This window comes from Serinus canaria, chromosome 24 (assembly GCF_022539315.1).
Source record: "Serinus canaria isolate serCan28SL12 chromosome 24, serCan2020, whole genome shotgun sequence".
In the NCBI taxonomy this organism is placed as follows: Eukaryota; Metazoa; Chordata; class Aves; order Passeriformes; family Fringillidae; genus Serinus; species Serinus canaria.
Window position 1 is genome coordinate 7,317,666 of NC_066337.1, and position 12,710 is coordinate 7,330,375.

Genomic DNA, 12,710 nt, shown 5'->3' on the forward strand with positions numbered 1-12,710 from the left:
GTTACAAATGTGTTGCTGAAATGGAAGTGTGAAACTTCTAGAGCAGCCAGTGATGTTAGACAATGTAAAGGATGAATGTTAAAAGGAAAGAAAGCAATATAAGTTTGAATGAAATTATCAAACACCTGGCATTAGCTGCCTGCAAGGTGGGCCCTGGGTTTGAAATGAGTTGCAGTTGGTCTACAAACAAAGAGGCATTTAAAAAAAAAGTTTATTTCTTCAAACATTCTTCCTTTAGTGGGATGTGCTACGTCAGTATTAGCCACTGGCATCACTTGCTGTACAGAGCAGGATTTCTGATAGGGAAGATATGGCATCCACAGGAGCCTGTCCTTGCTGGCAGGACCTGACTTCATGTGGCTTTAGATGTGATGCTCAGATGAACACTCTGACAGGGTAGTCAGCAACAAAACTGCAGTTACCTACAGTCAGCCTTTCCACAGCAGAGTTGAGTGTCTGGTGTCCCTGATCACCTTTGTTTCTTCTTTTCTCCTGATTCAGTTCTAAACTGATGCCTGAAAGAAAGCACAGAAGTCAGAATGCAGTAGCCTTTAGACCGATATAATGAACACTCCTTGAAAAAGTAAGAAAGTGCTGTGTGTAGTGTTCTAGCATGGAAGCTCTGTCAATATTTTTGTTACCTCAGTGAGTGGTAGCTCCAGCTAGCTGACAGAGTTCTGGCACATTAAAAGGCACCAGTGGGACAGTATGTGGGTCTGAAAGGTGAGCCAAACAAAACAAGGCAGATGCCTTCATGTGTGCAGCCTTAACAGCCGTGAGCACGCTTCCTCGCAGGCCATGGTGCTGCTCCAGGACAAGAATGATACTCTGCCTGGATTGAGCACTGTGTGGCAAAACTTGTATGGAAGGATGTCTAGTTATGCTTGCTGCTACCTCAGAGCCTGCTCCATGAATAGCTTGCATGGACAGAAGCCCCACACTCTGCCCCGGCATCCATCTGCTGCGCTGAAGCTCACCGGGACTGCCACCTCCTGCCATGATTCCACACGCGCCCAAAGGAAGGGAGCCAGCTGTCATTTGTTTGAGAGGTATGGTCAAAGTTGGCACCAACACGTTCCACTGGGAGCTTTTTCAGCTTCTGCTTCTCCTCTGGAAAAAAAAAATAGAATTTTGAGTGGTTTGGGTTGGAAGGGAGCTTAAGGATCACATTGCTGCAACCCCCTGTAGCATGGATGGGGATACTTTCCCCTAGACCAGGTTGCCCAAAAGCCCAAATACTTTGTTCAGCAAAAGTTTTTCAAATTGCTTTTGGTTCTCTAGCATGTTAAACTGACTGTAAGGTTAACTAAAAGATGTGCAAGCTGCTCACTGTGTTTGAGAAATTCCTCATAGGAAGGTCCAATTTGTTTACTTCCATCTTCTTCATCTGTTAGCCACGGAGGTTTTGCTCCTAGAAGTCACAGGGAATATTTACTTAGCCCCTGAAGTTACCCTAAAATGTGACAGAATGAAAGTGTCCCTTCTTCCCCCCGTCTGCTGCTTGTGCTACCAGGCACATGACCAAGTGCACTCTAGGTGTTCAGAAAAAAGAGCTGGCCATGGCAGATCACACCTCAAATCATACACTCGCTGCAGCAGCAGCACCAACAGGGTTTACTATGCTGATGTGTTTTCTTTTCTAGTATGTCAAATATTGTCAAGAGTTGCCACTACATGCTTATGCTGCAACTGCTTCAAAACTGCTTGGACATTTGCAAGCCATGAGGTAGCAGGCTGGTGAGTCATGATGCAGGTGCACTTACCTGTGTGGACATTTCCTTTTCCTTCTGTTTCCTGTTAACAGGAACATAAAATGCTTATGAGAATCTTGTGTTTAGGAGTATCTCTGAGCAGAAGAGCACTGTCTTTATTCCCTTCCAGAATCAAGTTCTATTAGAAAAAGGCAGAGGAAAGCTCATCTCTTCTTTTAAAGAGTTAGGTGGTTTTTTTCCCCATGGTATATTAAAGAATGTTTGCTTAATGAAAGTTAAACCTAGGTAACTGAACCTGGGCTAGCTGCTTGCCCAAATCCACAAAGTGTTTCTTTTTGTGATGGAGACCACCCCTTGTTCTGCTTTGTGACGTGCTGTAGGTGACTTGCAGTTAATTCAAAGTCACATTCGCTAGCCAGTCATCCCTACCTGGTAGCCAATGAAGGTCAGAACCTTGCCCGATTCCAGCCAGGCTAAATCGGGTCCTATCTGCATTCCGCTTGGGCCAGGCTCTTCTGCACCACAAGGGCTGTCCCTGAAATAAGAGGCCAGCACTTTTACTGTAGAGCATATAAAATTTTGCAAAAGCTTTGCAAGACCCAGGTAATGACAGTGTTGGGTGCTTTGCGCATGCGTGTATCAGTCACTGCTGAAGAAAGTGGTGCTCACCGTTCAGCTCCTGCGGGGAGCCTGTAGACAGAAGGTTCTGCACAGAGTTCTGGCTCTGGTTGAAGCTGAGTGTAATTCAGGAAAAAGGAACAGTATGTCTGGTACTGAGCACAGCCCCCACCCGGCCGCCCCTGGCCCCTCCCGGGGGCCAGTGGTGCGCGGTGCCGTGCCCGTTCCCTCCCAGGGTGCAGCCAGGGCAGGATACAGCTCACCGACCTGCAGCGCGGCTTGCACCGTCTCTCGCTGCCGGCGCTCGGCCTCCCGGATGTCAGCCGCCATCTGCGGGGACAGAGCGATGAGGCGGGGCCAGCGGAGGCCGGGTCCGGTGCGGGGAGGTGACCGAGGGTACCTGGAGGATGCGCTCCTCCTCCCGCCGCTGGTGCTCGGCCAGCGCCTGCTCTAGAGCCTGCGCGAACCGCTCGTACTCCTCGGCCGGCACTAGGCACTGCTCCCGCAGCGCCGCCTCCGCCCGGTTCTCCCGCCAGAACCGCGCCGTCTCCCGGCAGTGCTCGGGCCTGCGGGACACCGGGACAGCATCAGCACCGCCCGAACTCGGCCAAGTGCCACAAAAGCCCGGCATACGGCAGCATCAGCCCGCCCCATTCCTGCCCACGCACCCGGCCAGGTGCCGCAGCAGCCCGGCGTGCAGCAGCGCCAGCCCTCCGCGCCGCCCGTGCCGCCGCACTCCGTGCCCGCAGCACGGGCACCACACGCGCCCATCGTGCTCCGCCGGGTCGTAGCGCCGCAGGGCCGCGGCCACATCGGCCACGGCCGCCGCCGCCCGCGCCGCCGCCGTCGCCTCCTGCAGCTGGGCCAGCGCCTCCCGCAACCGCCGGCGATGCCCCGCGCTGTACCGGTGGCGGCGGCCCGTGAAGGCGCTGCGGCGGCACAGCCCGCAGTAGTGCACGGCCATGGCGCCCGGGCCGCGCGGCGCAGGCGCGGGGCGAGACCTGGCCCCGCCCCGCCGCCGGCCGCACCCCTCCCGGTGCCCCGGGGCTGGCCCGCGCCGCCGCCCGCCCGTGCCTCCGACTGGGGCCCGTATCCAGAGAAGGGCAGCGAAGCTGGGGCAGCGTCTGGCCGTGTGTCTTACGAGGAGCGGCTGAGGGAGCTGGGATTGTTTAGCCTGGAGAAAAGGAGGCTCAGGGGTTATCACTCTCTGCAGCTGCCTGAAAGGAGGCTGGAGCCACGTGCGGGTCGGTCTCTTCTCCCAAGCAATCAGGGAGAAGACAAGAAGACATAGTCTTAAGGTGTACCGGGGGAGGTTTAGGCTGGACATTAGGAAGAATTTATTCAGAAAAAGGGTGATTAGACACTGAAATGGGCTGCCCAGGGAGGTGGTGGAGTCCATCCCTGGAGGTGCTCAAGGAGAGACTGGACATGGCACTTAGTGCCACGGTCTAGTTGGCATGGTAGTCTTTGGTCCTAGGTTGGACTCAATGATCTCGGAGGTCTTTTCCAACCTCATTGATTCTGTGACTACTGCAGTGACTTAGATGATATTAGCTACACACCCTGCCCTGTGCAGTGCAAAACAGGGAGAGAGAAGGAGAAAGTTGCAACTGTTACTTGGGCCATAACAACTGCTGGGCACTGGTGCTGCTGCCTCAGTCATTATCCACGTTAAGCTGCAGGTGTGGTATTGCCGAGCAATGAGATACTGTGCTGAGGGCTCTGTGGTTAATGTAGCTTATCTTGTTTGTCTCATTAGGTTGGTTTCTTTAGAATGGTTTCTTGTCTGGTCTGGTGACCTATCCCTGCTTGTTGGGGGCATCGCCACATGGTATGGTGTCATCTCCTAGACCCAGTGTCCTGATGACTGGGTACTGGCTTGATTTGTGTCATGGATAGATGTTTGCAATACAAACTCATCCTGTTCACCCATTCACCATCACTCTTCTGCACGCACAGAGGGGAGATGGGTGATGGGGACGGAAACAGAGCAGCTACAAACCAAAATCACATCCTTGGCTTAGTACCAGCAGGAATTAGATTTCAGACTCTACATATGTTGAGCATTGTGTAGGAGGATGGAGGTTATGCTTGTAGTGAAGGAGTGCATCATGGAGTTGCTGCTCGTCTGAACAAGGAGACAGAAAGAGGCTGCTTTTGGCAATTGCTGGAAAAGATTGTGCCATAATGTTAGTGCCATGGTGCTGAGAGAATCTCAGCATAGGAGTGAATTCTGTGACCCTTGCATCAAAGGTTTGGCTTTGAGTTATTTGGGGTTTTTTTCTGTATGATGAAAGAAAAGGTAAAGGTGCTTTTTCCCACAGCAGGTTTGCTCTGCTGGGCTTGGGGACAAATATTCCTGCACTTTTTGTTGTCACTATTCTCACCCTTTGTGTCTTTTGAGATGAGATGCTGAAAAATAAGTCAAACACGAGACCAAGCTTTTCTTGAAAAGAAAATCTTCTTCTCAGAGAATCTAGGATGCTCAGTTTTGCCTCTTCAATAGTATGGGAGTTTGTACTGTATCAAGGTTTGCTTAGTTCTTGTTAGGCAATCCACAAATATCAATCAGTATGATCTTGGTTTTGCTAGGTGCAAAATACTACAGTCACATGGCTTTTCCACCTTGTGTGACAAGGAAGCTGAAAACAGAGGGGGGACAAGCTGGAGGTGCCTTGGCTCAGGACATCTGGATTCTTCAAAGCTAGCTCTTTTCAGGTGAGTGTTACCTGCACAGAAGCCAATTGATGAGATAGTTTAACTGAAAATAGGTCTTGCCTACTTCTACACATTTGCAACCAAAATGTGGGAAGTTTTGTAAATCTGCAGGTTGGGATCAAGGGCAGTTCTTGTTCTTTGCTGAATCCCACCTCCTGGCACTTCAGAAAAACATTTCAGATTTGAGTCTTAACTGTTGAGTGTGCTCAGTTGCTTCTCAGGGTGTCTGACTTCTGTGTGTGCATGTAAGGTGTAGGTATATGCCTTCAGCCATGTCTTCATGTGAATGTGCTTTTTGGGGTCTTCTCAGTGAGCCAGAGACTGAATTTTCTCCTGTTTTTGCAAAATGTTTGGTGCAAGCTGCCCTGAAGGTAGGGCAGCTCTATAACTTGGCTTCCGATTCAGAGTTGTTACTGGAGTCTGGCTTGATGGCTCTGGCATTCCTCAGCCCCTGAAAGCTTTGAATTTGTACAGAGTGACATCTGCTTGTCTGCGGCAACATGAGAGTATCAAGGGTATCCTCTTGTTTGGGCTTTGCCCAGCCAATGGCATTTGTTTTGAAGCAAGCTCAGTGGATGTGGTGGGGACACTTGAGGATACTGGTCATGCCAAGCAACTGTGGGGTTTATATTATTTCTTCCCCCTGTAGCAGAACAGAGATTAATTTCCAATTAAGTAAGTGGTCCTTTTCCCCTTTTCCTAGTACAGAGTGTACAGTAGATGCCTGGCTTACCATTATACCAGGCCACTCCTGCTCTGTTGGCATTGCTTCAGTTCCTTGTGCTGCAGTACGTAGCTGGTAGTGTCTAACACAGACAGAGCTCCCAGGATTTGCTGGGCTAGGGTTAGGAACCCTAACTCCTTCTGTTCAAGAGAGGCAGCAGGGCAGGCTCAATGATGGGGAGCGTGGGGCACAGAGAAGGCTGTGAGTGGTGAGAGATGTTTGCTCCACTGGCACAGGATCCGGGGCTGTGTCAGGGTGTCCAGTCATTCCTGCCAATGACTGAAGTGTCTTTGATGGTACCATAGGTGGATGCTGCTGTCATTGTAGCTGTTCATAGCCTCCTCAGGATGCATGAACACCACAGATGTACTTGATGAGCATCACAGCCTGTTTCATTAGCTGTATTCTCTTTTCTCTGAATGGATACACTATTTTCTGGTGGGGAAAAGGTGGCCTCTTACTCTCCATGTCTTCAGATTCTGTGAAGTTGCAGTAAAAGAGCTGAACTAGTATCTGCCCCTCCTCCCTTATTTTTAAAACCACTTCAAAGCTGAGCTGGCAGACGACTGAAGCGACCGGTTCTGCCAGGCTCGTTTCTGCTAACCTTTCCTGCCGCTCCCCCGTGGAACAAAGCACATCATTTCCCTTTGATTTCCCACTTTGAAAGCCATAGGGGACAGAGTCTGAAATGGCCCACAAGTTTTTTAGTGTCGCCTCTCCGTACCTTCCTGAAGCACTGGGTGGATCAGGACAGGACTGCAGGAAGGAGGCCTGTGGCTAAATCGGCCAGTGGAATGCTCCACCCTCCTGGGTGGTGCCACTTGCATCCCCAGGTTTGTGGGTAGGGTGAGGTAACACTGCAGTGACAGGGGGAAGGAGCCGCAGTGTCTGGATTTGGTGGCTTTGATGCACACAGGGGTTCCAGAGTCCAGCCTGGCTGCCCGTTACCAGCAGCACGTGTGTCCCATCTCTGGCACAGCTACTGCCCCAGGGACAGAGGCGTCTGCCCTGCTCTTCATTTCCTTGCCAAGAAGAGATGGCACATGGCAGAGTGGAGTGCATACTGCCAGTCTTCTGCCAGGCAAGGAGGAGAAAAGCAGTGAGTTTGGGTGCCTCAGCCAGTGCCCAGGGCACAGGCTGCTTGCCCTCTCTGAAAGGGATTGTCACAAGTGTGAGGCTGGAGGAGAGGAGAGGAAAGCAGGTCTTGGTTTTGTGGTGTGAATTCCTTTTCTTCTTTCTGTCCCATCACAACTGGAGAGGTTTGCAAAGCTTTAACACACAGGGCTGTCATTTGCAAGCAGGCAGTGATGCAGCCTGTCCCTGGCCTGGTGCAGACTACATGATACTGAATCTCTGTGTCACAGAGCTTTCAGCAAAATACAAACGGAGCTTGTCTCTGCTCAGCTTACAAGATGACAGGATCGTGCTTTGCAGCACTGCAGCTGCACAGCACATGCATGGTGTTTAGTGCAGGTGCTGCAGGTCATGGCTGTGATGTTCAGAAACTGTGGTATGCTGACTCAGTGCAGGGAGCAGTAGGATAATAAAGCAGCAGGAATTGGTCACATTGAAGGAAGTACCAGATGATAGTCTTGAGTAAAGGTTAATTAATCTGACCTCTGTTTATTCTGGTGAAGATCTCCATGCGTTATAGTTACTGTTGTATGTATTGTGAAGCTGCAAAACCTAGAGGAAACCTCCTTTGCCTGCTGGTTCAGGGCCAGGCTGGATGCCTGTATTAGGTTGCTTTTGTGACAGTACTGAAAATGCAAATATATTTGTGTGTGTGGTTTTGTATAGTTCCCTCTCAGACCCCAGGTGCAAGAATTGACGCTGGAATCATACTCAGCTACTTACAACAGGATGTTGTAATCCACATGTTGGGGGTTAAACCTCTGTGTAAGACCACTCTCGTGATTCAACCCTGCTCATCCTGCTAGTTGAGAGCCACTGAGAGGAGGACCATATCAGTGAAGGTTTAGTCTGATAAAAACCATTCTCTTAACTGTTGCTTGAAACTGGGATATTGTATCTTTAAGGCACCCCCTTCTCATTCCCCTAATACCTCTAGGCCTCTGAATGATTCTGGAGGAGAGGATCAGTGCAGGAGTTTAAGGCATCTTTCCCTGCCCTGCTGCACTGCTCACTTGCTGCTCTGAAGGCTGTGCTTTGCTGTTTCTATGGAAACCATTAGTTGCTAAGCAACTGGAGCATCATCTGTGGTGAGCCCTCGCATCTAATTATCCCATCACAGTGGCTGAGAGGGGCTGAGGGGGGATTAACTCCTCTACCATGGCAGATCCATTGACAACACTTTAGTCACATTTAAAGGGACATTGTCTCCCTTCTGCCACACTTATGAGGAGGAATAAGGTTTTCTGCAAGCAGCAGACACACTGTCTGTGCTCATGGCATACTCGGAGCTTCCATGCCCTTGCATGGAGCTCTGCAGGGAGCTCTTCTTTCTGTTCAAGTTATGCATGATGCACTTAGCTGTACATTTGGATTGTGCAGACTTTGCCTTGTGGACTGTATCTGTGGACAATACTTATAGTCATCAGTGGTTTTTTTTTTTTTTTTGGTGTTGTGGTCACCTCAATGCTGCCCTTACTGTCTCTGTCCCCAGACCCTGATGTCATGTCTGCTCTGTGAGGTATTGCTAATTCTTCAGAACTTGGCAATGGAAGAAGTGGGCAGCTCCCTGTCTTCTGTCTGTCTGCAAACATTGCATAGTTTGGTATTCACTTTTGTATTACCTTACTGTTTGCTTCTGGGAGGGATGGAGATTGTCATCAAGGAACACTGAAAGCCTGAAGGGTGAAGTAACAACTTCAGAAAATCTCATTTTCCAGATCTCTGTAAGTGGACAAAGCCAGCAGCAGCCTGGTGAATTTTGCACATTCAGATAAAATAGTCAATCTGAGAGCTGAATTTAATTTGGAGTTTGCAAACACAAGGTTTATATAGTGTACAGCTGAGTCTTCCCACTGTGACAGATTGTATCTGAATGAGGTTCCCAAATTTGTGAGGAGAATGGTAGTGGTTTGAGTTACTTTCACTGAGTTTAGGGAAAACCTGACTGCACCAGGTCTGTGCTTGGGTGCATTGTATCTGCTTCTTGGCTGCTGCTGTCAAGACTGATAGGGACTGATTCCTCCTCAGTTTTCACCTTCTGCCAGAAAATTGATGCTTTGTTTTTAATGATTTACTGAGGTGATTGCTTTTCTAGTGGCTGAATCAATGAGAGTTGGGAGGTCTTTTAGAAAGTTTTCCTGTTTTTTTACTGCCTAGATCTGCAAGCCAGCTGAGAGTTACTGCAAAGCTCCCTAGCAGTGTTTGCTGTGCTTTGTATGGAGAGGGAGGATATAGCTTCAGCAGGAGGGTGGCCCATTCCTACTTCCGAAAACAAGAGAATCCCCTAAGACCTCCCCAAACTGACTTTTTCTCTGTGTCCACCCTTGAATTGTAATGTCTTTCACTGCAGCCAAAGCCTTTAGGCACTATCCAGCCCTGGCAGTGTGTGGTGCCAACATGTTAGCACTGCTTCCACGGCTCCCCACTGGCACAGGACCAGGGCATGTGGCTCTCCAAGGACTGAGTGACCTGGGGCTAGGTGGGATAGGATAACTTGGGAAGATGGAGCAGGTGCCCCTCTGCCTTGCTCTGAGTAGACAGATGATGGTGATTACTATTAAGAGCTCTTGTAATGATCTCGGGGAGGGGCAAATGGAGGAGAGAGACATATTTTGTCATGAAAATGGGAAATGTAATTAAAGTCCACCTGTTAATTAAGAGGTGAAGGGGAGAAATAGATGGATTTCTTCCTGAAGTCACATTGGCATTGGCAGTTGGGCACTCTGCATAATGCTAATCTACAAGGAAGAAAGGCTTTGAAGGTGAGGCAGGAGAGAGAAGTTTTGCACAGCCAGTGCTGGGAAAAAGAGGAACAGTATCTACAACCTTTTGCCTTTGGTTCCTCAGTGTAAGTTGGCAGTGTCAAGACGAAGTGATCCAGGTCTGATCACCCATGTGTGTTTCTCTCTGGCCTGCCCAGGCACCTCCCTCAGACAATAAGTGGATGTGAGAGCGTTCCTGAGCTCCTGCTGCCCCATCAGCAGTGGGAATTCTAGGCAAGCACAAACCTAGTGCAGCTCCTGGGACAGCAAGTGAGGATATCCTGCTGCTCTGTGCAGATCAGGGCAGCTGAAACCTATTCATCTGCCCCTCTGCAAACATGTGAGATGGCTAATCAGGTGCAGATCCCTGGTGGTTTCAGATGCTTTAATATGGAATTTTATGCTTGCTTTTGTCTTACTAGTCAGAAACCTATGAAATTCCAGCTCTGCTTCTCTGACAGGGCAGGTACAGAGAGAGGACCTCACAGGTTTGGGTCTTTAATTCTTTTGCCACATGGGAGAGACCTCCAGAAATGCATTTGGAAATATCTTCCCTCTTTATACCTTGGCACTAACGTATTTAACAGGGGGAATCCTCTGCTCCTTCAGCTGTGCCAGAACCCCATTACCACAGTCTGTGGAAAGGGGCTGGCTACTACACATGCCTTGTGGGAAATGGGGTGGGAGTGAGTAGAGAGGCTGTGAGTGTAGGTGAGGGTGATGTACCTGCTTACAAGAGGGCACTGCAGAATTTGAATGCATCTGTGAGGAAAGAAGGTAGTGGTTCATGGTGTATGATGCTATTTAAGAGAGAAAAGGATAATTCTGCTTCTTTGCACAAGTGAGAAGAAGTTTGTCTGCATGTAGAACATAGGGGAACTGTTCAAAATGTAGTTTGCCATGTGCTGGGGACTCACAGGGATCAGGAGAAGCAAGTATGCAAGCCTCTGACTCATACATGATGTCCTAAAGTCAGAAGGAGTAATCTAAAAGCCACTTGAGCCATGTGCTGCATCTTAATGAGGAAGGCAACACTCACAAAAATGCTGCAGCCAAGCTCCTTCTGCCTAGCTTTGCTACCAGTGTGGCTATTTTCCTGCAAAGACAAAAGGCCTTGTGCTGCCAGATTGTCCCTGAGGACTTGAGCAGAACAGTCAGTGTGCCTCCTGATGCCACCCAAAGCTAGGTGGAGCGCTCCCTTTGCACCCATGGGTTTCTTGGTGGAGAGCAGCAGCACCCCTCTATTTGAGCAGAGCATGGCAACAGGGAAAATCAGGGCAAAATTTGAGAAAGTGCCAAGCATGATGAATTTGATTTGTAAAATTGCCCATGCCTCTCCTAGTGGATGAATACACTACTGGAGCAGGACATGTAAATACACATTGCCATTGCACAGTAGCTGGGACAAAGAAATTAAAGTGAAGTGAGGAAATTTGGAAAATACAAAGTCCCTGTTAAAGCTGGAGTTTGGACAGAACCCTGAGTTGAGCAGTGAGACTCCTGGAAAATGCTGAGGGGTTTGTAATTGCTTGATTGAGAATGGCGCTTGAAGTAGTGCAGTTTCTTCCAGGTGGCTGGCTGGGTGGGATGTTTCCTGGCCATCGGGTGGCCAGCAGTGTTTGTAGTTTGCTCCCTGATCTAGAAGTGAAACTGGGGAATGCATTTCTCTGTCTGCTGGGCTATACTGCATCCTTTTCACTCTTGTGCCCTCTCTTTTGTTTTTAATTTCCTTTTGGCATCTTGGGGCTTAAAGCATTTCCAAGAAGAATTGACGTTAGGAGAGCAGCCACTGAGGAAGCTTGCCAAATGCTCTACATTGGCTGACAGCTCTTCTCAAAACCAGATGGTTACTAATTAAAGGGAGTCAAGTGGGAAGGCTGCATTGGCCTTTCTATTTATTTTTCCTTCCTTTGATTATCAGAGTTTGTGATCTTGGAGAAACTTGTACTCCTGTCTTTCCTGGGAAGTCCTCTCCTGGTGCTTGTAATCTGTGGTGATGCCAGTGCTATCTGCTGGGTGCAGGATCTTTCTGAGGAAGCAGGCTGACTTGTGTGCTCCAAGGTAGCTGCCATGGGCAGTAGGACAGAAATGCAGTTGTAAAAAGAAAATACAAACTGTGAGGGGAAAATGAAACATTGGGAAGACCTCTTCTTTGAGATCTTCTGTGGGACTTTTACTTGAAACTTTATATTGTCAGTAGAAGAAAGACTGATGTCATCCTCGGGGAGCTTCTTGTTCCTCAGCCTGCTGCACCTTTCACACAGAGGAGCTCTTTACATGGCCAATCTCAGGCCATCTGTGTGTATGTAGGCTGCTCCATGTGGCTTTTCTCTGTGGTACTGGGAGCTGAATGGCTGGGAAGATGAAGGGCAAGCACATGCTTCTTTTATTTTCAAGAACATTTGGTTTATAGAGCCAGTCTTAACAGATGTACTGTCAACGTTTAACGATTCAACCTTGTGTAGAACTGGGTATAAAGAAAACTACATTGGCAGTAACAAATGCCTCCCACTCCAATTCATGTCCAAAAAAAGTGTAGCAGTTTTGTCATGATTATATTCCAGAGCGGTAGTCCTCCACAGGTTCCCTTGCTGAAATCTTGTTCCTCCCCTCTGCCACTGTCCTTTCCTCCTTCATATGCAACCTCTCGCTCAATTTAAGTAAAACTGCTGTACTGGAAATCACCAGGGCAGAATTAGTTAAGGAGCAAAGAAGTGAACAAATGATAATTCATTAAAATGCGTCATTGTAATTGCAACTTTCTGTGCATGTTCTTAATCTCTGAGGCCAAAGCACAAATTTTCTGAACAAAGCAAAAGACAGCAAGAAGGTGACAGTCAAGAGCCTGGAACAGTATCTCTTGCCTGCCTCTCAACCACATAGCAGTCACCACACCAGCTTTCCCACAGAAACAGGCAGGAAATCTCTCTGTGTGTTGGTTTAACACAGCCTAGTTTTTTCAAGGGGGAAACCACAGAGGTGGCTTCTGTGAGAAGCTGCTAGAAGCTTCCACTATTTCCAACAGAGCCAGTCTCTGATGGG

General features: G+C 48.9%; 2 protein-coding genes across 3 annotated transcripts in view; one reads left to right on the top strand and one right to left on the bottom strand.

Moving 5' to 3' along the window:
* Window positions 1-193: 193 nt before the first annotated feature.
* CENATAC (centrosomal AT-AC splicing factor) lies at window positions 194-3,294 on the bottom strand. Of its 2 annotated transcripts, XM_030233747.2 has the most exons (9): window positions 2,999-3,294; window positions 2,731-2,896; window positions 2,598-2,660; window positions 2,382-2,446; window positions 2,142-2,247; window positions 1,764-1,794; window positions 1,331-1,411; window positions 978-1,110; window positions 194-515 (listed from the first exon to the last, which is right to left on the bottom strand). In XM_030233747.2, exons 1-9 carry the CDS (start codon window positions 3,292-3,294, stop codon window positions 470-472), a joined length of 987 nt encoding a protein of 328 aa, XP_030089607.2. In that variant the 3' UTR covers window positions 194-469. The 2 variants fall into 2 exon arrangements, with proteins under 2 accessions (XP_030089607.2, XP_050839502.1); XM_050983545.1 differs by lacking the exon at window positions 1,331-1,411.
* A 1,614-nt stretch (window positions 3,295-4,908) lies between these two features.
* BCL9L (BCL9 like) overlaps window positions 4,909-12,710 on the top strand; it is a 63,466-nt gene continuing 55,664 nt past the window's right edge. The window contains exon 1 of the mRNA XM_018922735.3: window positions 4,909-5,048. The gene's annotated coding sequence lies outside the window, so the exon portion shown is untranslated. The remainder of the gene's footprint in view (window positions 5,049-12,710) is intronic.